Source organism: Chlamydotis macqueenii, chromosome 24 (genome assembly GCF_036417535.1).
Source record: "Chlamydotis macqueenii isolate bChlMac1 chromosome 24, bChlMac1.mat, whole genome shotgun sequence".
Lineage (NCBI taxonomy): Eukaryota > Metazoa > Chordata > Aves > Otidiformes > Otididae > Chlamydotis > Chlamydotis macqueenii.
This window is the reverse complement of record NC_141579.1, coordinates 6163970-6191827: the sequence shown is the minus strand read 5'-3', so window position 1 is coordinate 6191827 and position 27858 is coordinate 6163970. Positions and strand designations below refer to the sequence as shown.

Genomic DNA, 27858 nt, shown 5'->3' with positions numbered 1-27858 from the left:
ATAACTACAGCAGGTCCAGATTGGATTTGTGAACTGGATTTGTTACGGACTTCGTATGCAATAGCCACAGTTAAAAGCCTCAGATAAAACAAAGCAGTGCTGCATTAGGTGCTAGATGAGCGCTGTGGGAGACGGCTCCTGCCAGCCAGAGCTCGTGCTGCTTTACAGCTCCCACAGTTGCAGGCTTTTCTCTAAGGCACCTGACAACTGAGCCCAGGCAAGTCCTGCCGCAGGAGCTATCAGTGCAGACCACGCTCACAGATGCTGCTCACCGCTTCCACTCGTAACCCCAGCCGGTAAATCTGGAGGGCTGCTGGGCTGCAGGCGCAGGGTGCCGGGGCTGGGGGATCCCAGGGCTGAGGCAGAGTGGGGGGAACACGGGCAAACGCCCTGCTTGTCGGCTGTAGTAAAGAGTCCTGTAACCCACTCCCGCTTACAACAGCTCTCTTCTCCAACCAAGCTGACTTATCTGCAGTTTTGAAGCTGAAATGATTCAAATAATTCAAAAAACTGAACATTGCTTGAGCACCGGAGCTTCGCATAACCTTTTCCGCTGGCTAGGGATTTGTCAGTGATGCTAGCCACAAGTCCTGGGGAGTACGGGGGGAAAACAGATGTCTCTTCAAGGTTTGTACCAGCTGTCAGACTAACAGGTCCTGCTCCCTCACTGAAGAATCAGCCCAAAGCCATCGACTGAGCACGAGATACTCTAGCAACAGGCTGGAGACCCAGGAGACCAATCTGTTCTTAGGCTGCGATCCACATGTGTGCTCTAGTTAGGCTTCAGAATGCTAATAAGCTTGCCTGAATTTTAACAAAGGCCTAGGGGAAAAGTTCAGTCAGTGCCTTCTGCCTAGTAGAAACAAGCAGGACAGATAAAATCTTAAACTACTTTTCTAACGTCTTGGCTTGGGACAAAGCAAAATAGCCACCCATTCACCTGGAAAACAGGTGAATGCTTCCATGGTACCACATACGATGGAAGCAAAACACCCGCTTTCCTGGGGGTTCAATCACCCACACAGGTGCCCCGAGGTCTTTGACAGGACACCAGGGGATGTCTATCTTCTTCCACTGTCAAATTTCACAAAACATGGGAGAACTTAACACAGAGCATAAGACCCCTCTGCTCTTAGGAAACTTGCTAACAGGCAAACAGTTCCAAAGGCCAGGCAGAGAGACATACACCCCCCAAACACATAGAAAACCACCCCCCTGCAGAGCATCTTTGGGTAGGAAACCAGGATAAAACCATTGAAATCGCTTTGCTGGTGAAGGGTTCAAAAAGTAGCAACCAGAACCAGATGGTCCACATAGAACATTGAGGAGCTTCAACATTCAAAAAGTTCAAAAATGTCAAACATTCAAGAGCTCAAAAGCAAGTAAGAACAAATGCTCAATTTCATTAGATGTGTTTGAAAAACCCTGTCCTGAAACACCATCAGGATGAAGGCCAGTTTCTCTTCCTCCCCTCGGTCTCCATGAGGGGCACATCAGGGCACAGCTGTGGACCAAGCAGGGCACCGGGCACGGACAGCACAGATGCTGGGTTGCTATAGCAGGAGCAGATGGGAGAGCTTGGCTCTCCCCATCCCAGCGAGGGATTTGACGGTGAGTCAGGCGGGACAACATCAACATCGTACAGGGTTATCTGATCACATGTGACACTTCTTGTCACGTCGCATCTTTCCTTAGCTCAGCCGAACGGCTGGGGGGGAGACTCCGGGCTCCCTTTTAGCCTACTGCCCTGCTCGACGTTGCGAGGGGAGTGGCTGTCCTCAGGCGCCCCAGGGAACGGAGGGGCGTGACGAGGAGTCGCTGCGCCATCATCGCGGAGGACACGCCTGCGGGTTTCCCAGCCTCTGGCACCAGAAAATGGGTTCTATTGGGGTTCCAACAGCAAGCTGATCTGATCACTCTATGCAAGCTCATCCTCTGTAAGATTTACACTCTGCTTTTTTTTTTTTTTTTTTAATTCCCTGGCATTCTCAGGTGAGTTTTATTTGAAATACGGCATGTGGTTCTTTCTTGCGCATCTGCATGAGATCTAAATACATATGCTACCTCTGCTACACAAGCTGAGGACCAAAACCATTTGGAATAATGACAACGCTCGCACTGGGAAAAAAAAAAACCTGCCTAGGAGCAATAATTCTTCCAAGAACGTGAGCTTTTGTATCACAGGTAACAAAGATCTGCTGCATAGTGAATTTCTGCCCCATGAGGAGACTGCGTTGAACAAAGAGGGGACACAGTGATGCAACAGCATCAGAGAGGAAATACACATTGCATATATAAAAGGTGATGAAGCAGTTTGCATCTCTGGAAGACATTCAAGGAAGGTTAGACCAAGAAGTTCAGACGGATACCTGTCACGGTGCAGAGCAGGAACCACTTGACTCTCCAAGTCCTTTCCAGCGCTACGGCCACATCTAGAGAGGCTGAGGATCCAGCCCGAGTCCTCTACAGTTGAATGCCCACCCTGAGCGAGGAGATGTAAAAGGACAGGTCCGGAACTAGACACGTCCTCCCCCTCCTCACATTTTGCTTGCAAAGATGACAGAGGTGGGATTTAAGCTGAGCAGTGGAGCTGATTTGGGTCAGGGATTAAATGATTAAAGATCGTTAGGATTTGAAATGTGAGGAGCACTGGCTAATCTGTACGGAAGGAACAGACAGAGCCCCCTCGCCTCCCCTCTGCTGACCGGAGCCTGTTTGCGCTCATTCGCCATGAGGGATGGGACGCTCATTCACCTGATGGTTTCCCCAGGTTTCAAATACAGGGAAGTGGCACTTGGAGCAGGAAGGAGTCACACGAACCTTGTGTTGAGGGACACATCTTCATCAAATCTTCTACAAAGAATCTATTGAAAGGGACTTCATGGCAACTATTAGTCATATATGGTTTGGGGCAAAAAGTCACAAAATCTAAGAAAAAGAGAGGGAAGGGCGAGGGGAGGCGGGGCAGGAAGAGCTCTCCTTGCCTCGGGAATTCACTTCTTCTGGCAAACATTTTTGCAAACAAGCTTAGTGATAGGAGTGGCAAGAAAAAGAGCAGATGTTAGATGAATGTTAGATTACATAAGTGGAAGGCAAATATTTGATCTCCTCAATCTGAATTATTATTATTTACTTTTAATAAAGTACGGCTGAAGGACTCAGAGCTGAAATACCCTTCTGCTAGGTGCTGCATAAACACAGGAAGCCTGACTAGAGGGAAAAAAACTCCAAAGATTTATTCAACTAAGGAATTAACACAATCTATTTCTGTAATTAAATTAAGTTATGCACTCCAAATGCCAAGCACCAAAGTGTACAGTAAACATTAAATAGATAAAACCAAATAATTTTTAAAAGTCCTTAAACATTTGCCATGTTTTAACCAGTACTTAAAAGTAAATATTTTGTTCAAATTTCAGCTGCCTCTATACATAACTACTGGGGATGTGGAGTGGAGATTCAACCTTTTCCTTTCCTCAAAAATACTACAATTAGCTCTACTGCTGATTAAGGGTTATTTGCAGTCATTGGTGGATGATCTCAAACACGTAACGAATTCTAAAAGGAGACAGATCACCGGTCTCATAAGGCTGGGAATTTATTAGTCAGAGAGATTTGGCATTAGGAGATATATAAAAGAATTAAGAAAAAAATGGGCTTTTGAACAGAACAGGATGTTAGGTCTACAGGCATGCAGTACTTAAGCAGAACCAACGTCTTTCTAGGCAGAAGACCCATCTGTGACAGCGGCCATCTCAGTGCGAGGGTGCGGGAGTGCAGCGATACGCAATACCTGCCCACTCCTTCACAATCCCACCTGCAGCTGTGCCAGACTCCATCAGATCCTGCAGCGCACCACCCGATTCTTTCCGCACAAGCCCAACGTAAGACTTTAAAATGGGTCTTTGCTTTAAGCGTTAAATTCTTCACCTTTAAACACTGAGAAATCGAGATCCGTGTGAGATTTCTGGCTGGGTGTCCACAGCCAAAAGCACACGTGGTCAGAGATGATTTTAAGGAGCCCTTGTCTGCCCATCCTTTCCACCCAGCTGAGGACTGTCCAAGTGGGCTGCGCCTGGAGGAGCTGCAGCTTGCAGAATTCTTCACCTGCCCAATGCTGAAGAGATTAAAGCTTGCCCTGTACCCACATATTCTTAAAGAGGAAGAGGAATCGGTGGCTCTGCTTCAGCAGCCTGCCAGGCAGGAGTCAAACCTCCCTGCCAGGGATAGAGGAGGCGATGGGGCTTTGGGAGATTACTGCTGCAGGAAGCTATTGATACCTGCTTCCATTCTGGAAGGAGAACTTGCGATTTGCGATGTGAACTGCCCTTCTGGGTTTGAGATGACTGTCTGTGCATTTGCCGAGCCTCCTCTGAGGATGGCTCGCAGCGAGCCCACGTGCTCCAACGGCTGCGGTGAGGGTTTGAGAGCCCACACTGGAAACCTGACCTGAGGGGAAACTGTTCTGAATTTTCTAAAAATGTTTGCAAAATATATTCCAAACTAAAATGTTTTAAGTTAGATCTTTTCAAAGAAAAGGTCATAATTTAACTAAAATTTCAGAGTAGACAGTTAATGTTTTTTTCCTCATTTTGACGTGAGATGTTTTAACAGGTTTGAAATCCCGACAGATCCATAAAGCTCATTTATGGAAGAAAAAGGACCCCCAGCTTTTCCTTGCAAAAGTTTAGCTTTGACTGTTTAACATATGTAATGAGAAAGTGTTAAAATTGGAAAATTCCAAATAATTTCTGCTAAAACCCCTTTACAAGCTGCAGGTCTTGAATCAAGAGAAGGCCTTTTTAAAAATGCAATCTGCTTTTTATCAGCAGAAAGTCACGCTAAAGCAAGTTACAGGTACTTTTCTCCACCTCTAGTGAAGATATTGCTGAATTCTGCCCTTCCATTAGGGCTTGCAAAAAGCTTGCCAAGCCTTTAACTAAGGGTGAGACTTTCAAAGGATGCAAAAGCAGGAGGCAGTCAATTCCCAGTGAAACTCAGCCTTAGAACATCCTTCTCCCAACGGACCAGAGGAACGCGTGTGCTGTTTTCAGTCGGGAGGGCAGTAACACGTGCTGTTCCCTGTGTGCCGCCTCTGCCAGCACCGTCGCAGCCCTGGGAAATGTTTTGCCCCATCAGCGCTGTACCAGGGATAATGGACAGGCGGGCTGGGAAAAAGAAACACTTCTTCCCTTTCCTCCCTGAAATGCAATTTCAAACTCAGGCAAAAATTCATGGCATCATAGGGAAAGAGGGACAATTAATGCACCAAAACCACAAACGGAGAACTGAGAAATCAAGTGAGTTACTGAAGTCACGAGCCTCAGAGCATCTACATTAAAACCAGGCATCATCCGTGCAGTTCTTGAGTTACAAGGCTCTTGCAAGATCATCCCGTCACCCGCTCCCAGAGGAAGGAAACTCTGCGCTCCAGAGAAAGAGAGTCAGGCTGCTGAGGCTCTCGTCACCCTGTGTCCCAGGGCTGCTGTTCGGGAGGCAGTGATTCACATGCCAGAATTAGCGCAGAGTGCTCTGAATGGTGCAATTAGGGAGAAGTAAAGCGCTGTGAATAGAAAATACTGTGGCATCAGCGTGAAGGATGGTGGAAGCCAGTGACTCCAAGGCTTATGTGGCGGGAGCGTGTTACACGCAAACCCCATGCCAGCGGCACTTCTGAGTGCTTCAGGAGGCAGTGCTCAGATGAGGTGCTTCACAACATGCGCCGGGGGGACATACGCACGCTTTCTAGCGGGAAGATCTGATTAGGCATTACCCAAGACCAAGTGCAATGCAGCAGTGTTCCTGAATCAGAAGTGAGCAGTAACTGTGGTCAGAACGCCTTGCACTCATATTTCAAATAACAAAGGATCTGCAGAACAGGGAGCCCTACAGAAAGGCAGGAGAGGAGGAAGCTCTTCAAGAGGTCTTTGTGAGGAGCTGACGGGAAGAACTCTTGTATCAGATAGATAGGAAGGTTGCACAGAGCTGAGGTTAGAATTCAGCCCCCCCAAAAGCTCAGCCTCGTCACGATACGTCTAATTTCTGTACCTCTAGGTGCAGAGGTAGCTTGTGCATTCTACTTATTACTGCAGACTTACCCCCAAGAAAATGGAAAAGTTTGCCCAGTACTGCCTTCGGAAGAGATACATTCAAAACGGTTCTGAGCACTGACTGTAATTACTGCCAGGACTTCATCAGTCACGACTGTATCTGCATGTCCTACTCGGTGCTGGCGGAGTCAGGTTATTTAAAGCCACACGGACTTCACTGTGTTCAGAGCACGGGATGATCCCAGAGCGTCAGACGCCAAGGCAGGTGGCTGGGATTTTTCATCAGCATTAGCGGTGGCAGTGGGTACTATGGTTCTCAGGTGAATACAGAATTTACAATAATTTTCCTTATTCCTGACCTTTCCTCCCTCCTTCCCAATGCCTGCAGACACTGTCCCCTGCGTAGAACTGATGGGAAGAGGTTCTTTCTCACTGCATCCACGACCAGGAGTTCGCAGCACGGATTATCACTTCTGGGCTTACATGCAAGAAATAGCAAAACTACTCCAGAAGCAGCTGCTTTCCTTTGCACAGTGCTTCTGAACAGGGAAAAACAAACCAACCAACCAGCTCCCCAAACGCACTTGTCCTTTCTCTTTCTCTCCCACCACCTCCCTACTCCCAAAGAATATGTTCCTTCCCTTTATTGCAACGCCTCAGCTGCATTCCCAGTGGAGCCCAGTAAACAGCATCAAGCAGCGTCTTCAGGACAGAAAGGATGTCAGTTTGACAGCTTTCCTGTGCCCATTGATTCCAAAATTTCTGAGGAAAATGACAATATTCAGGAAGGCACTGTACTGTGCAAATCTCACTTAGATATCGATTTCCGTGAAGCAGATTTTCTCCAAAGACACTTTATCTCTGAACACCTCTCTCACACAGTCCTAGGCTAGACTTCCAGGAACCTGATGGGTACATCTGGGTAGCAGCAGAGGGAAATAGGCAATCTGGCAAGAAATCCCTTGGGAAAGGCAGGTGGAGACTGTTCTGGGGCTGCTGTGGAAGCATTGCCATCAGGATATTGCTGCTGGTGGCCTGTGATGTTGTTTTCCTGTTAGGTCTACACAGAGTTCAGTCCCTGGGGCATTCTGGTAACCAGAGGTCCCGAGCAGCGCGACTGTCTGGAGTTCACGGGAGAGCTTGCCTCCGAAAGCACGCTGAACCAACAGCCTCCCCAGATCACATCGGTGCTGCCAGCTGCCCGCAGCCCCCACCACGCCACCCGCCCAGCGAGGTGCGACCCAGCCGTCGCTCCGCCATCGCGGCAGGGAGCAGCTCCTGCAGCCACATCCCGCAGCTCCCGCTCCACGCTTCATCCTAACACGTTACGTCTGGGGCAAAACCTCAGGGAATTTCATGCTGTTTTATGAAGCAGCAAAGGCTGACTGCATGTTTTGGCAGCCGGCCCAGTTTATCTCCAAAGGCCACAAATCTTTACCAAACAGAAACCAGATGCTGCAAGGATGCGCATCGTGGCGCCTGCGAGACACTGATGCTCGCTCAGGATGAGACCTGTGAACATTTTATGCCTGAGGACGTTTGCAAGCAGAGTAAAGACCAAGAAAAGTGTTACACCTTTACTATTTCTGAGGGGGGAGGGGGGGAGAGAAAAAAAAAAAAAAAAAAGAAGAAGAAAAAATAATCAGGGCATCTCAGACCTAGCACAGAACCAAGGGGAGCAGAGGGGAGAGCCAGGGTAGCATCCAAACACAGCGAAGCTGTAGGTAGGAGCTTCTGCTGGAGCCTTTTACCCCCCGCTGCCCAGCGAGCTGCCTGGCACGCCTGTCTCTATATGACAGAGCAAAGTGCTGCTCTGTGTAATGCACATTTCATGTTTCAGATCTCGCCAGAAAGACAAGCGGTTTCGTTGCTGTCAGTTGTGAACATTACACGTTTGCCGGGGAGATGTCGTGCTTGTTTGCCACAAGCGTAATGAGATGATCAATCACGAGGAGCCAAGGAGAAACACCGGCACTGCAAGCAAACACATTTTTCAGTTTGCTCTCTGAAGAGAACGGGGAGTTAACTACAAAGGAGAGAAACTGGCTCTGCGTTTCCAGCTTCTGCCCTAGCTCCCTTTTTCCCCGAGTCGCAGCCAGACAGCAGACTTCCTCCAGCTGCTGAAAGACACCTGGAAAGCACGGGAACTTGTTGAGAGGCTGGTGGCAAACAGCTTCCCAGCTAGGCTCTGATTGACCAGGGGCGCTCGAGGAAGTCGGTGTCGAGGGGATTGGCACAGACCCAGGCACACACCAGATCCAACGGAAGGGGAAAGCAGCAGCCGCTCTGCGGGATGCAGGCACACGGCTGCACGGCCGGCATCAAACACAGGGCTGCAACCTTGCTGCTCGCTCCTGCCCTTGACCTCTCGGTAAATCCGTATCTGGATTAGCTGAGCCATCCTGGAAATCCGCATGGAGTCCGTACGGGAATTAAAGTGGCTTTACTGCAGTTAATTCCCAGAGGGGTTTGTTCCATTTCAGGACCCTACCCACATCTGCATCCACAGCCTCAGCTAAACCAGCCTGCGCTGTGCCTCTGGCTCTGGCGTACCGGGATTCCGAGGCTCGCCCCGCTCCCGCAGGGACAGCTGCAGCCAGGTGCCCATGGTGCCACCTTTCCTGTGTTTAGGATCCCTTCCCTCCGCCTCCATAAGAAAGTGCAGGTGCCTGGACAAAAGCAGTAAAAAGCACTCTTTTTTTCTAGTCAGCTTTTTAAAGTGCTTCTTTCTTCTCTTCTGAGAAACTGTCAGCAGTAAAATAAAAAGTGCTCCTTAAAGCAGCACTGAAAGACTCACAAGACACTCTAATAGCCACCATAATACTGCCAAATGACGCCAGTTTGGTGTCTGGAGAAATTAAGATTATTTTTAGGACTGATAACTCAAACTCTAAAAAGTCAGGAATTACCAGAGCTGTTCCTGTAATTGTAGTTTTGCACCATAAGGATATGGACTAGCTACAGCCTTTCATTGCATGATCACAAATGATACTGTTCTAGTTTCCCTATTTCACGCAAAATATTTGGAACTTTTTTTGTTTCATTTTCCCAAATTAAAACTTTTTTTTTTTTTACATTAGAAACACCAAACCTTTTCATTCGTACAACATTCAAACATAATCTTTTAACCTTCCTCATGATGACCAGCTGCATGAAGAGACAAACAACATTGCTATAAGAAAAGTTCTACTGAAAGAAAAAAAAAAAAAAAAAAAACAAAAACAAAAAAAACACACAACCAAAAAAACCCCCATCTTGCAGAAGGAAACAGAAGAGAAATTTTGCTCATTTGATCCAGGGTGTTCTGTATCCTCCCTAACCCCCACCAAGTACATGCCCACCAGACAGCCATGAGATCAGCTGCACGTGGTTCCTCCCGCTCCATCACCGCGTCGCAGTGCCCTGTGGAGCGAGCAGGGCTAGAATCACCGCGTACGTGCCTCGCCCTTGTCTCTGGCCTTTTCTCCACGAAGCATGGCTGTTTTGTAAACCAGAGCTCAGGAGCCAGAACAGGACCAAGGGGCTGATCCTGGACGTATCAAATCATTCCACTCCTTTTATGCTTTTAAGAGCCTTTTCTATGTTCCTGCTTTTTTTTACTCCTGCATTTTATGCATGTTTCTGCCTTCTCCAGATTCGCATTCGCAAAGGGCAGCAGGAGAAAAGAAAAAATTGTAGCTGCATTTAGCATTGATTTTTTTTCCCCCTTCACTCTGAGTCACATAAGCTAACATTTAATTAATTTCTGACACTTTGACAGTTTCTCAGAAGACATTTGTAGAGCTATCAAGTGCCGCTGATAGCGCTGTCAGACAGACACTTTTTGAATTATCAGCTATTAAGGACCCATATGCAACAAATTTCCAAGGATTATTATACAAATTGTTCTTTGAATGAGAAAAGCACACAAAAGCTCAGTGAAACATAAAGAAACCATTGTTCCCAGGTGAATTTGATATTTGCAAATGTTTTGCTATTTTGATCACTTCCATAGTTTAATAAATTGAATTCACTTTGTCTTCTATTAAGAAAATTAAATGGTCTCTTTTGGGATGTCTGAGAACACGGCCAGATTTTCAAATCACAGTGGTCTTTATGGAGATACAGCTTGAGAAACATGGAATGCCTGACTTTGGGAAGCGCTGAGCAGCGATCGAGGTCTGTTTAGGGTCTCTCAAAGCAGAAACCCCCAAAGCAAAGCAGCCACAACAGCTCTGGCCTGTGCTCTTTGGTCACGCTCTCTGCCACGCCACCATGTCTGATGCAGGGGCTGTTCCAGGCCCAGGAACAGATCTCGATAGTTTGCTTTTATGCACACAAGCAAACCTGGCATGGGGCTGGAGCGGTCGGCGTGGATGAACGCCACTGCAGAGCCCCTCCGCAGCCGCAGGCGTGCGGGGCTGTCGGGGTACGACAGCTCTCGTCGTGCTGGCCTCACGGTGCTGGTTTACCAGCTGACAAAGAAGCTCTGTTTCCACAAATGGGGCAGAGCTGCATTTCACCTTCCTCGCTGGCAGAGCTATGGCTTGATGTTAGCATTTGTTTGCTAGAGCCGCGTTTTTATGAACAAACTGCTCCGCTTGCTTGTCCACCAGCCGCTCCGGCTCGGTTACGCAGAGGACAGGGATGATCTGCAGACGGAGGCAATGCTCATCTTTTAGCCCATACTGCTTCAGCAAACAAATTGTGTGGAAATCTCAGCTTTTGCTAAGCACGTAGAAACTCCAGCAGGGCCCGGACACGGTGTGGAAGTACCCAGAAAGTGGTGCCAGCTGTCAGGAGCACCCGCTGCACAGATCCTGCCCTGGGAGATCTCAGGCAAGCCCACCTAAATGACAGCCAGAAGAGCCTCACCACACAGCCAGGAAAAAGCCTTTCCAGCATGCCAGAGCCAGTGGCCAAATATACTGCACTCTCATCGCAAACGTGCAATTTCTCTTTTTCATATGCTGGCACCAGATAAAGACCCCAACACAGACACCACGCAGACACAGCTCGCAGCAGATGCAGCTGAACTTTTAGCCAGTTTCTCACAACACAGACATACGTGCAGTTGGATGCCAACGACCTGGGGGATGCAGAGTCCCGATACCGCTGCTCTGCGTCAACCGCTGGCATAAAATCCATACACCCTCATAGACATCCACGCACCTTCATTAGCCTGCACCATACAGGAACATGACCCAAGAGATACTGGTTCTGCTGTAAGCGTATCATCACAGCAGAAACCACGACCGTCCCTTCACATACCACATCCCGCACTTCAGCTTTGTTGATACATCTTCCCGAGAGCAGCTTTCACTGCCTGCATTTGCAGCAAATAGCTCACAAACCGCTATATCCAGACAGCAACATGTATTTAGAATATTGTTTCCTCATCTCTAGTAAGTTGATTTGCATTCTTCTTCCTTTTCATCCACAAAAACCACCCATAAGCCCGGGAACCAAAGGAAGGCTTCTTGGTGAGAGTCCCCTTACCGTGAGCCAAAAATGGCCCAGCTAAGGAAGAGGAGCACAGAGGCTGACCTGGGAGACAGAAAAAGTCCAAAAGACCAGAAGACATTTGCAAGTTGTCTTTGCTATGTCTGGATAAACAAATACAAAACCCTAAATAGGCTCTAGGGAACTCCACAGCGAAAAGCCATGAGTTGTTTATGTGTTACCTTTGAAAGAGCGCACAGAGCCTGGCCATTGGCCAGGGAAAAAACGATGGTTTGCCGTGGCGCCGCGGATTTCCAAGGAGACCTGTCTTCCCAGTGCCAGGAGCGGCAGCGGCTGGGCTGTGGGAGGGCACCCAGTCATGCCCCCACCATTTTCCCCTTTGCACCACAGCCTCAGTGGGGGAATGGCAGAAAGCAGGCACAGTCCAGCCCTGACTTCAGAACTGTTACTGTCAAGTTTTGTTATCATCACAGTTCAGTTCATAGGTTTTTAAAAATTTAGTTATTTCCCTGCTGGAGGAAAAAAAAATAAGGAAAAGCAAAGAAAAAGGAAAAACAAAACAAAACAAACAAAAAAAAAACCCAAACAAAAAAACCACCACAGCCCAAAGCCCCATGAAACACATGAAAAATAAACAAAGTGGGTCATGGCACATCTGCCCTGCACTGTGCACGCCTAACATGGAGCAGTTAGTGGTTCGGGAATGTCAGGGGAGACACCACAAAAATCCCAGGCACTCTGTCTGAATTGGCTGTAACGCAGCATAACCAGTATCCCTGGTCACAGAAATCTGGAGGATGAATTGGAGATAGAAATTAACTTCTTGCATCCCTGCCTAGGTATCTGACCATCAGTCCAGACTCCCACCTGGGTCTACATCACGTTTCCAGTCAGCCAACCATTTGCACGCAGGAGTTCAGGGCGGGGGAACGGGCTCCTGACAATCCCTAGTGTGGTAGCACATGCGTAATTGTTTTATTTTTGTTCTACAACCTGGCCTTTGACTGTCTTTTCAACATCTTTGTGTCAGGGTGGAGCTGGAACCTGGCACTTTTACCTCCATGGATCCCCTAAACCTCTCGTGGTACAATGGTGACATCAGTGACAGGAACTGGAGCAAGCCACTCAACGAGTCCAATGCAGACCAGAAGCCTCAGTACAACTACTATGCCATGCTGCTCACCCTCCTCATCTTTGTCATTGTTTTTGGCAACGTGCTGGTGTGTATGGCTGTGTCCAGGGAAAAAGCCCTTCAGACTACCACCAATTACCTGATCGTCAGCTTGGCAGTGGCAGATCTCTTGGTAGCAACTCTAGTCATGCCTTGGGTGGTCTATCTGGAGGTAGGTGACTCAGCTCTCTTTTGCAGTACTCTGTTTCTGGTGAACAGGTAGGGAGGGGGAAGGTTTAGCAGCCTGGACATCAGCTATTTCCAGACCTCCTGAATTTCCCAGAACAAAAGTGTTTGTCATTTCCTAACAGTTGGTCAGCTTTTTCCAGGAAATGGACATGATAGCAGATGACAGGGTGACTTGAAAAATACACTGTTATTGAGAGGACTAAATTACAATCCGATCGCATTGAAAGTCTGGCCTTTAAATAGAGGGGTCAAGAGAAAAAGGACCCCAATTTTGTTTTCAAAACTACAAAGGTGAACTGTTCATTCCCAAGCATGAGTCTGCAGCATCACGGGTACCCACACTAGAACTGCATCAAATAGTAATCAAACCCTATTCCTGCAGGACTACAGTAGTAAGAGCAGACAATTGTAGAAGTAGGATGTAAATCCAGAGCTTTTATGTCACAATACAGGAGAGAAACAGAATCACAAGTGAGCTACTTTCACATTGCTGCCGTTAGCACGTCACTTTGGTACGAAAGAGCTCTGTGCTTCTGCTTACAGAGCAGTAGCACCGTGGTTTGCGAAATCCAAATAGTCCCAAGACTGCTGCCCGATCACTTGATGGCAAAGGTCTCTCAGTTAGCTGAGAACTGGCATGCTGGTGGCAATCACAGCCAAGAGAGAAAGAACAGTGCTTAGAAAGCACAAGAGCAAAACTGTATTGAGTTTACAATTAATTTTCAGGCATTTGGTTATGAGAGAAAAGTGATAAAGCAGAGAGGAGAGCAGGGGAAGAAGCCATAATCAATTAGCCCATTAAATATTAATGCAAAGCAAAACAAACACACTGATATGACATAGGCTGTCGAGAAACCACACTACTAATTATCACTCTAGTTAATTATTGTTTTCATGGCACTTTAAAAATGTAAAGCATCATGCATCTGCTCAAGCTTATTAACATGACCACAGGCTGGTTGTGATCATAGTCAACTGGGAGCCTCTGGGACTAGTTACGCTCTTCTGTTATATTCCTTTTTTGCGTGACCTATTTTAAGCAGAGGCTTGTGCTGTGAGCAGCTCTTGCTCTCTTAGGCCCAGCTCTAAGAGTCTCTCAGACACTTGTTATTTTAACGTGGAAGAATAAAGCATACGTGATGTAAGATGCTTTTCCCTTTCTCGGCTCATGTGTGGATGCAGTTGACCAGGAACCTCTGCGTCTTTAGGCTACCAAGGAGGACAATCAGGACTCTACACCCCAGTAATACTTTTCCCCCCCCCCCCTCTTTTATTTACTTTTGCCCTTTCTGCTCCTATGCACACTCTGCTAAACCTACTGCTTGAAGCAACAAAACCCCTGATGTATACTTTCCAACAGAGAAGGAGCCACTGTGCTGACATGAGTTAGGCACGCTGTGGTAGCTCCCTGGGTCTGCAATCAAAACTGGCCAGAATCCTTTTGTTGTAAATTATATATATATATATATATATATATATATATATATATATATATATAAAGTCCTTTTAAAAATCAAGCAAACAAATCTACCACCTCCAAACTTTTGAGGTTTCTCCTACATAAATGAAAGCACTAAGAGAAAGAACTGCTGCAGTTTACGGCATCTCCCATAAACTCAAAACTATGCCTTCAGGAAACTGATTTTGCAGAGGCTTATATCTGGCTGGAAGCCTTTACCTTTGGGCAAATTCTCAAAGTTACTGATGTAACCGTCTTTTAAGTGCTTTTTTAATCGCTAAGTATTCATCTGTCACTCAGGCTTCAATGCAGTCATTCTTTCTTCCTTCTTTATGCTGCCTCTGGTTATGTATAGTTATGTATATCAGAGCAGAAATAACTGAAGAATAGATATCTTATTCATTCTATTTTCAAATGCAGTAGGGCTCTATTTTTATTAGAGGGAAATATACTTTTTTCATCACATGTCAAATACAGCAGTCCTAATAATTGCTATTAAACTTAATTGGCAAAGTTCAGTTTCAATAGTAAGATAAGTGAAGAGAAAAAGGCTACTGGTAACTGGAAGTGTTATCATTAGTTCTTTGTCTTTATCACAACATGTAGCGTGTCAAAGGATTTTCAATCTGAATTAATTTCGTTCTTACAAAAAAAAAAAAAAAAAAAGCAAGAAAATTTATACCCCAGTTTCTAAAACTAAGAAACGAAGGAAAGCTCCTGCTTCTCTACTGCTATGTAAAGTTGCAAAAAAAGCATCCAATAAAAAAGTTTAAGTACAATTAGAGGTGCTCAGGGTATAAAATGGATGCGTTTCCTTCCTAACACTTTGCAATGCTTCAGAGACCTGTTTAAGCTCTGGCACAGTTAACTCTGATTTTGAGAAGACTTGCACTCCCTTACGTCATTGGAATACGAGCCCAGGTTTGTGTTCGCTCTTTGGGCTGCCCAACTCAATACAGAGAAACAGGACGGAATCAGGAAGGACAAAAACACAGCAGCCCTCAGGGGAACGCTCTAAGGAACAGTTTGGACAGAGCAGAGTACTTCCTTTGCGGCTGTGCCATCCTTCGAGACCTTTGGACAGGACAAAGTCCTCGAAGGCACTCAATGGCAATCCTACTTGACACAGTACATGACCTACGGCACACGACCCGATTCCAGCTGGAAGTTCTGTAGACAAAACTTTGATCCCTCCTGAACCAGCAGAACTCCAGCTACCAGCAAGTGTCTCTATCTTAGTGCAAAGATCTCCCTTTAGACCCTCTCAATAGCATATCCTCAGGGAATTCTTTTACTGATCTTATTCCCCTCTCTTTGCAGGTGGTTGGTGAGTGGAGGTTCAGTCGGATCCACTGTGACATCTTTGTAACCCTTGATGTTATGATGTGTACTGCCAGCATCCTCAACCTCTGTGCCATCAGCATTGACAGGTGAGGGCTCCATGGCAGCAAGTCGTGTCAAATCCACGCTACCAAGTCAGCCAACTTTACAGGGTCTAATTTTACCTGTGACTCAGACTTGAAAACAGTGAGAGCTAGCGTTGTTGACATCTTTTGAAGAGCAATTTAGAGGACCTAAATGACGTTCGAGCAGGGATACCATCAGAAGCAGACACAGAAACACTGGTCTTGAGAATGTAAATGGAATTGTCTATGTCTCCGTTAGTTCAGTCCTTCTGTTTACGTACCTGAACGATGCAGGGTGGGAAGGCAGTAGCTCAGAGAGAGCAGAAGAAAAATACTGTGCTAAGCTGACTCCAGCCTCATGCCTTCCAAAACAGGGAACAGAGACACCTCGGAGATTCATGAAACCTGACTTGCCCTGTATTCTCTTGCAGGACCAGGCTTTCAGACACAGTAACTAGGTGTGATTTCCCACAGGGTTTGTCAGCGCTGGCAGAATAAGAGATGCTGGCAGAATAACAATAATAAACAGAATGATAACACTGGCAGAATAACAATAGACAGGGTTTGTATCTCCACGCTGCAGGTACACAGCGGTAGCAATGCCAATGCTGTACAACACCCGCTACAGCTCGAAGCGCAGGGTCACCGTCATGATTGCTGTGGTCTGGGTGCTTTCGTTTGCCATCTCCTGCCCACTCCTCTTTGGCCTCAACAACACAGGTGAGTGTTATGCCACCTGCAGCTGGCTGTGGCATCTTCCTGGCTTTACTGGGTACCCAGGTAGTCTTCCGTTACAATAGGAATAAACACAGGGATGAGGTTTTAGCTTTATTTTCAGACGTCCTCTCCCAGTGTCACTCCAGATAATTTCTCAGCTGCTTCTGGATCCGTTTCATCTCTTGCTGTTCCAGACCAGTATTTCAGACACATCAGAACTGCGGTTATGTAGACATTTACACAACACTCAATGTTACATTAACATTTGTCCACTACAAAATCAAAATCCCCCTTACATACAGACATGTGAGAAGGAAAGTCCTGGGACAAATAGCTTCACTGAGAGAGGAGAGAACGGGCTCTTCAGCCACCAGTTTCGCAGGAACACTGGATTGTATACAGCACGGGATTGACAGGCTTTTAGTTACAAGGCAAGCAATAAACGGGGACTTTAGGTCTGTATGCAAGTCCCTGCGACCCAAGGGGAGTTTGCTGCTCTGGTACCACTTCCAGCTGACACAATGGTCCCCCCTAGAACCTGAACCCTCACACTCCGGGTATCTCTGCCTTCTGAAAGCAGGAGAGAGAAGGGGAAGCCGGTGCTAGCTCCTAGCAGCAGGGACAACAAGCCTGAAACTTTTTGTCTTCCAGATGAGAATGAGTGCATCATTGCCAATCCTGCCTTTGTTGTGTATTCCTCTATCGTCTCCTTCTACGTCCCCTTCATTGTCACCCTGCTGGTGTATGTGCAGATTTACATAGTGCTCCGGAAGCGCAGGAAGCGTGTCAACACCAAGCGCAGCAGCCACGGCCTGGACTCGGACACGCAAGCCCCGCTGAAGGTAACTAGCCCTCTGTCCTGCTCTCGGCAGTCTCTCTCCTTCCCCTTCCTGTCCCACTTCGTTCCCCAAAGCATTTCCTCCTGTCCCCACGTGACACTGGCTGGACTAGGCAAAGTACTGGATCATAAAGACGTCCGGTGCCATTCCAGGGTCCCAGCTGCACGCTCTGGATTATCGGGTCACTGGCTGGTGCTCTCTGGATCTCAGGGGATCTCCCATCAGCAGACCCGCACTAGGAGCTGCTCCGTTAACCAGACTGTGCTTCCTTTGGCTCTGCCGAGTTTGGGGTGGGGTACTCCAGACCACCGGCTACACAATTTTCTGAGTCAGTCCCGCTGTTGTGATGAAGAAGTTCAATGGAAATTGTTTGCGTGGCTGAGGTGCCAACTACATCGCTGGTAATTACACCTCTGCAGTGAAAACAGCCTCTGAAAGCATGAGAAGCGTATCTAAGCGGAGCTTAACACAGCTGAGCGCGTTCAGCGTGAGACCGCTTGTCTAAACGCTCCTCTTGTGGCATGTGCGGGACAGCTGGTAGGAACGCGCAGTCCCAGAGGCACCACCTCCAAAGCGCAGCGCCTCAGAGGCCAGTGTCACGTCAAGCAGAGGAGGCAGCGAGACAGAGAGAGACTGAAACATAAGCAGATCTTTGTGGTTTCCTTCCTTTGGTGAAAAGCAGAAGGGATACTTGCCTCCATTACTGCTTCTTCAGAGTAGCTTTCCATCACTCTTGGCACCTTAGTCACCCTGATTACTTCCTGCTTCATGCCCTGTGTCTGTATTTCCACGTGCCCCCCTCGCCAGCTTCCCCTCCCAATTGCTATCTGCTTGTGTAACCTCTGAGCTGGTGCTTGCCCCTTAGGACAAATGCACTCATCCAGAAGACGTCAAGCTCTGCACAGTTATTGTGAAGTCCAATGGGAGTTTCCAAGTTAATAAGCGCAAAGTGGTGAGTGTTAAAGAGAAGTGGTAGCTTTTCAGAGCGTTTAGCTCTCCCCTTTTCTCCTCTCAGGACACAGAATGAATTTACGTAGGGTGGGAGAAAAATAAACTAAGAAGAAAGGTTACCATTCATTCAATCTCTGAATTTAAATATTCTTCCCATTCCTCAGAGTGAAGCAGGGGGTTTAAGATCACAGATCTCAAAAAGCCAGCCTAAGCTCACCTAAAGATCAGCTCTAAAAGCCATGACATTTTAACATTTTGTGTCTTGAATTTCTTCTCCTCTCTGTTATTTATTTTAAGTCCTGGACTGCATTGGCTTTGTTGTGTTTTGCTTGTTGATTTCACTTTCGTTTATTTATATTCTGAAAACCTAAATAAAATCTATAGGGAGTGGAGACAGTGCCTCTCCCATTTCTCTGTTCAGTAGGAGAGTCAATCACTGCAGCTCTCTCAGTCTCATCTGCCCCCAAGTATTCTTGTCTGTAAACGCTTTACAGCCCTTTCTCCAAGCATCTGTCAAAAACGTAGGGAGGGAGAAGAGGGATTGATTGCTCTGCAACATCAACCAGCTTCGCTTTGTAAGGAATGTTTGTTGCTCCTCGCTGTATATTTATCTGTCTTTATCTTGTGGACATTTGATTCTTGTCCAGGAGGTGGAGAGTCACATAGAAGAGATGGAAATGGAGATGGTGTCAAGTACCAGCCCCCTCGAGAAAACCACCATCAAACCAGCAAAACCAAGTAACCATCAGTTGGTTGTGCCACTTGCTTCTAATCAGGGCACCAACTCAACCCTGCAGGCACCCTTGGACAGCCCTGGGAAAATAGAGAAGAATGGACACGCCAAAGAAACACCCCACACAGCCAAGGTCTTTGAGATCCAGTCCATGCCCAATGGCAAAACAAGGACCTCTCTCAAGACCGTGAGCAGGAGGAAACTGTCGCAACAGAAGGAAAAGAAAGCCACTCAGATGCTAGCCATTGTACTTGGTGAGAGTGCCCATTGGCTTCCTCTTGTGTTTCTCCAGAAAACCGATAGCTACCCAGGATTAGGGCAGCCAGTCTGAATGTCCAGGGTAGACTGGTTTTCCAGGCCTGCCCAGAAATAATTTAACTGGATGCATTAGAGAATATGTAGGCAAGAGGCTGCCATTAGGAAGGCTGTCTCCTTCCCAGCTAGGAACAGTTCACGGTGCTGTACAAAAAAGGTCAGAAGGTTGTCCATCTGTGGGGTGTCTGGACTCCCAAAAGACAAGACTGCCCTCTTGCCCCTACTAAAAGGCCGGGTGCAAGGGCAAGATTGCTCCTGGGCTTTCTGGAACACAAAAGGCACCATAGCTGAGCAAGAAACTAGCACTTCTGAAGGCCAGATTTTTTTACGTTAAACTCATCTAATTACAGCAGCAAAGAAGTTCTTTAGTACCTGGATACTCAGAATATAGACCGTGAAACTTAACAGACAGAAGGCTTATTCCTCAGGGAAGCATTTTTCCTTTATAGCCAAAAGAATCTTACTGTTCTCATAGTCTCAAAACTTGTCCAGCTTTCAGCAATCAAAACTGTCTCTTTCCTTTCCCTCTAGGTGTTTTCATCATCTGCTGGCTTCCATTCTTCATCACTCACATCCTGAACATGCACTGCGATTGCAACATCCCCCCAGCAATGTACAGTGCCTTTACGTGGCTTGGATACGTCAACAGTGCTGTCAACCCAATTATTTACACCACCTTCAACATCGAGTTTCGCAAGGCTTTCATGAAAATCCTCCACTGTTAAGAGTAAAAACAGCAACCACATTTTTGAGAATGAGAAAAAAATAAACTAATGCCATTCACGCGCACAAACGGGCAGCCATGGGGAGGTCTCCAGCCCTTGTCTTGGGCATGAGGCCTACGGTGTTACAGCAGTGCCATGCCCACGCACCTCTTGGTGGTGATGTTACAAGGATCTTCATGTGGGAGGTTCTCTTCCTCCGAGGTGACCTTTGGACCTGGGGACATCAATCCTAAGGGCACTTTCAGAGCTACCCTCACACTGTGTTTAAAGTGGAAGCAAAAACCAAGGCACACTCACTTGATTTTTGCCTGTGGCCATCTAACCTTGAGCGCATTGAACACAGACAGTTGCAGAGCCACGTGATGGTAGCGATAGGTCACTGCCGCTACCGGCTCGCGCGTTACGTCATTGATACGATCCTCACCAAAGACAAGACCGTCTTTTCCGCTTCGCAATAGGAGCCAGACAGAGCTTGCGGAAACTCCATGCAATAGCTTTGCCTTCACCTCAAGCTGACTTACCCAGTATTAAACTGCTGAAGCCTTGAGAAAAAAAAAAAAAAAAACAAAAACAAACAACTAAACAAAACCAAAACTTTAAGAGGTCCTCAAGTGGGCTAAGAAGATTCTGACACCTACAAATCCAATCTCTGCAACAATGTGGGCCTACAAGGAATGGGCAGAAGGAAGAAGGAGAGCCTAAGTCTCACAAGGGACCACTACATCAGTGTAAATATTAATTAATAGGATGAATTGAACAGGAGCCCAAGCCAAAAAATAGGTGGAGAGAAACTAAAGAAGCTATACATTGTATTGCATGGTATACATTCAGATCAAACAGGACACCAACTATCATCCATCATCAGCCAGCCCAGCAACAATTTCTGCCCACCAGCATTTCATCTCCAGTCTTACAAAGAGTTATAAAACTAGGTGAGGAGAGTTAGCGCAGTAAATGTAGAAACATGACGACTGCGTGCCAGGTGAGGTGTCTGCAGCCATGTCCTTCTCAGACCTGAACTGGAACACATCAGCTGAGTTAGGTCCAGTTCTTCTCACATAACTTCAGAGCGCCATGAAACCAAGGACCACCTCAGAGATGCTTTGCCTATGTCTCTCCATAGAGAGAGTGCAGAACAACATTGTGCCTAATTTAAATTACCAGTAAATGAGAGAACTGTGGGTTTTGGAAAAAGCCAGAATAAAGGCCCAACAAAGTCCCTAGCTGGACCTGCTCCTGTGTCCAAGTTGGACTCTAGAAAGGTCTGGATGTTTCCAGCATCCCTTACCTTCCGATATCTAGCTTTCATGGATTAAAACAATTGAAAACCCATAACAGCATAATTTCATCACGCTGACTCCGGCATTGCCAAATCCACACTGTACTTACTAATTGTACTCGGTTCACAATATATTTTGTAATATCTCTGTAAACAAACTATAGTAAGATGAATAAAGTGACATGGAAATAGGTCTGGTGAGAAATTCACGCAAGGTCTCGAGAACTAAATGATGACGATAGCCATATGCAGAGCAAGCTCCCAAGTTCTAGTTACCTGCTGTTCTCTACAGATGTTAAAACACAATCTGGGGAGCAAGAGAACCCCTTTTCTCTCTGTGCAGTTTGTGCAATAGTCACATACTTTCTGCTTCAGAATAGATAAAGACTGCTGCCAAGGCGGGGGGGTTCTTTTATTCCCTGGTTTTCCTATATGGCTAACACAGCATTTTCCTGTGGGATGGACCATGCTGGTAGAATGTGCTCCAGCTGTATACCAAGGATAGATTGCATCAAGCAGCTATAACACATGCTTTCAGCCGTTTTCTGAAATTGAAACAGGAGTCCCATCTTGACCCAAAGGCTCTTCAAGGTCCGTTCAGGGCAATAAACGTAAGGAGTGATCCTACAAATGCCCAAATATGCCCCAGCTTGGTGAAGGATTTTAGCACATTCCCTCAGCAGAAACAGGTCCTGTGTATTAACTGAACAGGAGAGTACCTGCTTGCCAGAACAACATTTTGTTGACATAGGAGACCCAGGAGTTACATGGTGCTGTCAGAACAAAGCATTATGAACACGTAAGATGAGGCCAGTCACTCTGGCTTAGCATTGTAACGCACAGCTAGGGAACCTTGGTATGTTACCAGGAGTACAGGCAAGGGAAAAACAGTTCTTACAGAGCACAGGAAACTTCCCAATTCTTTTTTAATCAGAAAATTGGAAACACTAACTCCAGAGATCTCAGGCACATATTATCTGGGTGGGATTTTTTTCCAAATTTAACAAAGCAAGTTCACTCAGTGATGGGAATCAACTCAGACCGGTATTAATTAAAAGACAAAGAATAATGTAAAGTCAGTAGATTTTTTGGTGGAAAAATAATAACAAACTACTGCTCAATTTTTCTAACATGTTTACAATTGCAAAGCAGAAAAAAGCCATTTGACTTGATGAATTAACAGGTGGGGAGCAGAATCAAAATAGAAAATAAATACGCATATAGACAAAAAAAACCCACAACCTTAAAGCATTTGGAAGTTGCTAGAAGTGATATTTGCCCTGTACTAAAATCTGGTATGAGCCCTCAAAATAAGTGGAATGTGAATAACGTCTTAACTTTGTGTCATAATTTTGTTGTGTGTTTAGTGTTAGCCCAGGACAAAATCACCATCTCCAATACTGCGTACCTGGTTTGAAAGTTTTGTTTCTGAATCTGGACACAGAACCTTATAGCTCAACTCACATGAACTACTAGATGGAAAACCTCTTCCAAAGTGTTGTGGAGGAAAAGAGCTGCTAAAAAAAGGGCCTATGTCCTTCATTTGTTTGCTAAGTTGGACCAAAAAAAAAAAAAAAACCCAACAAAAAACCACCAGGTGTCTTTTCCTAGAGACAAAGTATTTGTTGGGAGAAATTACCTTCAGCCCATCACTCATCCCAGGGATATTTTAAGCCACTCGTTCCCAACACTGCAGACTCAAAGCTGTCTCGTGGGAATATCTATATCCCCATTGCCCTTGGAAAGGTGCAATGCCATGTCTGTTCATCTCCTCTGCAGCAGCTTTTCCTTTCCCATGTAACATCTGCACTTAAAGACAACAAACGAAAGCCATTTCCACCCATGAATCAAGCCTTCGTAACTCTGAGGAAAGACCAAAATCTGTCATCACCTCTGGCTTTGCAAAGAAAAAAATTAATGCCCAGAGCAAGGACAGTCCATGCAGTCTGTTTGTACAGCGCCTGGCACAATGACAGCCAGCCCACAGCTGCGATGGAAGGTGTCTGTAGAAACTTCTGAAAGTTATGAGAAGTCGGTCACATCACGCAGGACTCTGAGGCCTCTTGCCCACAGATCTGAGTCTGGCACATAGTCCTCACTGTTGCTTCTACCCTGGAAAAATACTGCTTTCCCAAGGACTTCAGAGGGCAGGACGTGCTGATGATGGTACGGGTACCAATATGGTTTTTAAAACATTAATGAGACAATTCCATTTCTTTGATCCTAAAGAAGAACTTAAAGACCCTTGCCGTAGTCCCTATTTTCCAGTTCATGATTTGTAATTGAAGCTTTAGTTCTGCTTATTGAGTCTTCCTGTTCCGGCTTTTCTTCCCTGCGATTCACAGCTCGCTGAAGCCTGTGTGGCTCTCTGCACCCCCTGAACAGGTTTTAATTAAGAAGCTCATGAATTCTGCCTGCACTGTACTTGGCGCTTGCCTGCTTGCTCCCATACAGTCATGATACCATTTATCTTCCTGATTGAAGAGTAAAATAATTACAGTAGGTCTAACCAGCTTATTAAATCCCATTGAAATAAAAAATAAAACAGAAAAAAGCCACTACCTCTGTGGTGAAACTGTCCCGTAAAAACATGACTCCCTGAAGAGTCAGGAATGTATAATACCCATCACAAGTACGTGCAACACCAACAAATGTCTTCATGGAGCACTGTAATTAAATAGAGACCTGCACAAGCTACCCTGATGTTATATGCTTATTTCTTTCTTTTTACCAGAAGCAGCACCGGTGGCATGCAGCTGTAAGGGGTCAGACTCCGGGGACCTACGGTTATGCTACACATCACACAAACGTGTGATAAGAAAAGATGGCCTTCAGATGAGATCTTGTATTTTTTCTGGCTTGCTTTTCAGATTAGTTGCATTTTTTTCTTTTTCTCCCTTACCCTAGTCTGTCCTTAAAAATGCCAGCTTTTATCTAGACTGAAGCTAGGAGAATCAGACATGGGAAAGAAAGAGTGCAGAAAGACAGACAGAAAAGAAAATATTCTTAAATTTCTCCACCTCTCTTCTCTTCTAGACAGAAGCAGACTGGGCAGGATTTGGAGGAGGAAGGGATGAAAACCAGATAAGTACCTAGCCAAGAGCAGTCACACAGGTACTTCTGGCATCACAACAGCTGCCTGTATTTACTTTTTGGCACTACCCATTCGCATCTGGTCCATAGCAGGACAGGTTCACGGTGGGGTTGAAAGCCACTGCTCTGACAGGGAGACCATTTGTCTACCTAAGCCATAAGAGTTGAGGGAAACAAATATATAAGAGTCAAACGTAGGCACCAACCTACGTGAGTTTGGTTGGCAACAATTAACAGTTGTGTGGAGTCTACAAACTCCCAATCTCTCCGCACGGAGAAAATAAAACAGAAGCTGTCAGACAGCTACGGCATTGCAGACAATTTGTCTGATCAGTACAAGGTTTTTAACACTGTATTTTATGTAGATGTGAATATGCCCCAAAAAAGTAATTATGGGCTTTACTTGGCTAAGCACACCTAACGTAAGGGTTCGCATCAGTGGAAGTATTTCAGCTGTCCCCCTCTATCACTGGATCTGGCGTAAAAGGTTTTGGTGAAGACACTGCATGGGGCCAGCAGCGCGGATGGCACACTGTGGCCAGCCAGGTGTAGTAGCTTATGCCAAGGTTAAGCAAATAGACACAGAGGGTTGTTCTTTCCTTCTGTGTTTCACTTCACTTTTATGTTTGAGAACTTTGTTATTTCATTTAGGAATATTTACTTTTATGTTGCACTGTTTCCTTAAGCTACTCACTGAGAAGTTTGGTACTTATGGAAGAATGAATCCAATAGATGCATGTGGACCTCAGCCAGGCTTAGTCAGCACAACACTCAAACCTCAGCTTAGGCTGCTGCACAATTGAGGTTCATGGATAGTTCTCTGTAAGATTATTTTCTTTATACTAAAGAGAAGACAAAGAAAAAAAGAAAAAAAATATCCTTCCTACTGCTAGGATAGAAAACTGTCTGTCTATCTCCAAGAACTAACAAACTGAAATTTTATTTTAATGCCATTCTGGGTCCTTGGCATGAACTAAAGGTCTTGGTCTACTCACTTTTGAATCAACACAGAATGGAAAGATAGTCCCTGCCCTGAAGCCTTCAGCTTAGACAGTAACCAGAATCTCCAAAGCTACCAAGTTCAACCGATGCTTAATTCTCCTTTCTGTATGGTCTGACTCAGTGTCACCGTGACTGACGGAAAATTAGGTGCCGAGATGACCCCCTCCCACCCTAACCCAACAGAATAAACAATATTCCAAGATCAAACAACAGGACACACACCAGCTGGTTTTTCGCGTGTCTAGCCCCAGCCTGTCAGGATAAAAGGCCAGCCTCTATGAGATTCTCTCTTACAGGAAAGCTTTATTTCTGAGCCTCTGGACTACAAAACAACCCTGGCAGCCACTGCCAGCAAGCACAGTTCGCACTTTTCCAAAGGAATAAAACAGAACTGATCCGTCCGTCTCCTGAGCCAGTCCTGTAGTTGCAGATCAGGACTGACAGATTAATGGATATGCTTTCTTCTGCACATCTAGCAAGAAAAAAAAAAAAAAAGCCAGTTGCACCTGTTAAATTAACTCACTCTCTTTAATCAAAGCTTCTTTTAATAATTAAAACTGTTCCCCTAACTCCCATCTTTCTGATGATATCAGACTGTCTGCTTCATAAACAGCTTTTGACTCATAAATAACAACTTTCTTCACCAAAGAAAGAGTGATGATGGTGGACTAAATATAATTAGGGTATAATGAATAGTTAACAGACCTAGAAATGCCTTTAAAGAGACTTAAAAAGCAAAGCAAAACCCTTTAAATGAAGAAAAATATGCTGCATTCCCAAGTTGCCATGCTGGGCCAACGGGCGGGGAAGAAGAAAAGAAAAGAAAAGAAAAAAAAAAAAACAACCAAACCCACGGATAATGAAAGCAAGTGAGCACATTTAACTAAGCTTAGTATTGCCTCCCTGCTGCATGCAATCAGCTGTGTCCATCGCTTTGATGAGACTGTAAAGATTGCATCACTTACATCTCAGCTGCAGGATTTTATGCCAGACTTACCGAAGAAAAGCAAGCAAACAGCACGGGGGTTTTGTGCTTGCTCTGTGTTAGAGGACAGCACTCCTGTTTTAACTGAGCCGCTACGGAGATATTAACACGCTGCTAGGGGAGTTTGTGAAGCGTAACAGGAATACGACACGGCGTACGTTAGCAGCGGCTTTCATAAAGCAAAGCAGAAGCCACAAATACACAGAAAGCTGATTAAAACAGGCTCTGCGGGGTGACTGTGGAATTGAGCTGCTATCACTCCACTGGAGAGCTTCCTCACCACGGAGCACACCAGGTACATCGGGCTCTCAGGCCCACGGCCCCGTCTCAAACACGAGACCCAGCTGGCGTAGCTGTGAGAAGCCCACGAGGGCCGGGGCCTGTGCGTCTCCTGCCAGTGGTGAAAGGCAGCTACGGAGCCATGACTCTTCAGCAACACACCGGTCTCCCACTCCAGTGAGCCCCGGGCCCACACCACAAGCCTCCTGCCCATTTTGGGGCAGTTTGCGTGCCTGGAACACTGTTAAGGTTTTGTTTAGAGGTTTTAGAACCTTTTTAGACCTTTAAACCTTTTAAAGCCTTTTTTTAAGAGGTTTTGTTTCACTTTTGTTTAGTGAAACACCCTCATGAACCTGGCACGCAGATGTCCGGTTCAGCGTGAAATGGCTGACATTGTGGGCTTTTCATAGCTGTTACTGCATGGGGGGAGGAGAGTTAAAAGAAGAAAAAAAAAAAAAAAAAAAAAAAAAAAAAAAAAAAATCAGTGGAAGACAAGCGTCCTCACAGAGATCTCTGCTTCCCATCTTTATTTATTCAGTTTAACCACTACATAAACACCTTCCAGTTGCCTGCAGAGTACAACCTCACTTGGGAGAAAATTGGATCATAACTTCAGGCTTTGTAATTGCATCAAACATTTTATAAAAGCCACTGATAATATTTATTTAATAATGCAGCCAGGAAGCTGATTTTCTTTTTTAGACCATGGGAGAAAGCAAGAAAAGCCAAAGCTAACATTAGAAAGAAGTCTAATCCTGTCTCCAGAAAATAACAGCAGCAAAGAAAATCTCTGTGCAGATCTTGTGAGCATGAGCTCAAAAAGCGCTGTCGAATCATAAGCTGGAAAATGTATGATGCTACGGAGGAAAACCCAGGAGCTGGAAGCGTGATGGAATGAGACAGGTTACGAGCTGAGAGCTTGTCTGTGCGAAGAAATGAACAGTCAGTGCTAGTCTAAACAAATATGCCTGCAAGTCTTTTTTGGAACACCTCCCTCCCTTTGGGACAGCTTCAGTCAAAAATAAAAGTGACTTTGGGCAGGCGTAATTCTTCTGGTTTGCTAGGAAAAAACCCAGCAAGACTGCAAAGCAGCTGCTGTGGTTCCTTTCAAGAGCCTTAGCGAGTAAGAATGACATGGGATGAGAACGACAGGGCTTGCGGCAGGGGCGGCCAACGCCTGGTCCGCAGCCGACATAAAACCGGTGTCGTGTGCTCCGGCTGGC

At 45.9% G+C, this 27858-nt stretch overlaps 1 protein-coding gene across 2 annotated transcripts in view; it reads left to right on the top strand.

Moving 5' to 3' along the window:
• Nucleotides 1-23973, top strand: part of DRD2 (dopamine receptor D2) — a 31995-nt gene extending 8022 nt beyond the window's left edge. The window contains exons 2-8 of one of the 2 annotated variants that reach the window (XM_010119360.2): nucleotides 12523-12835; nucleotides 15632-15741; nucleotides 16301-16437; nucleotides 17086-17276; nucleotides 18139-18225; nucleotides 18872-19211; nucleotides 19804-23973. In XM_010119360.2, the coding sequence (XP_010117662.2) occupies nucleotides 12554-12835; nucleotides 15632-15741; nucleotides 16301-16437; nucleotides 17086-17276; nucleotides 18139-18225; nucleotides 18872-19211; nucleotides 19804-19997 (1341 nt within the window). In that variant the 5' untranslated portion in view covers nucleotides 12523-12553 and the 3' untranslated portion in view covers nucleotides 19998-23973. The remainder of the gene's footprint in view (nucleotides 1-12522; nucleotides 12836-15631; nucleotides 15742-16300; nucleotides 16438-17085; nucleotides 17277-18138; nucleotides 18226-18871; nucleotides 19212-19803) is intronic. The other variant, XM_010119368.2, reaches the window with a different exon arrangement.
• The last annotated feature ends 3885 nt before the right edge of the window (nucleotides 23974-27858 follow it).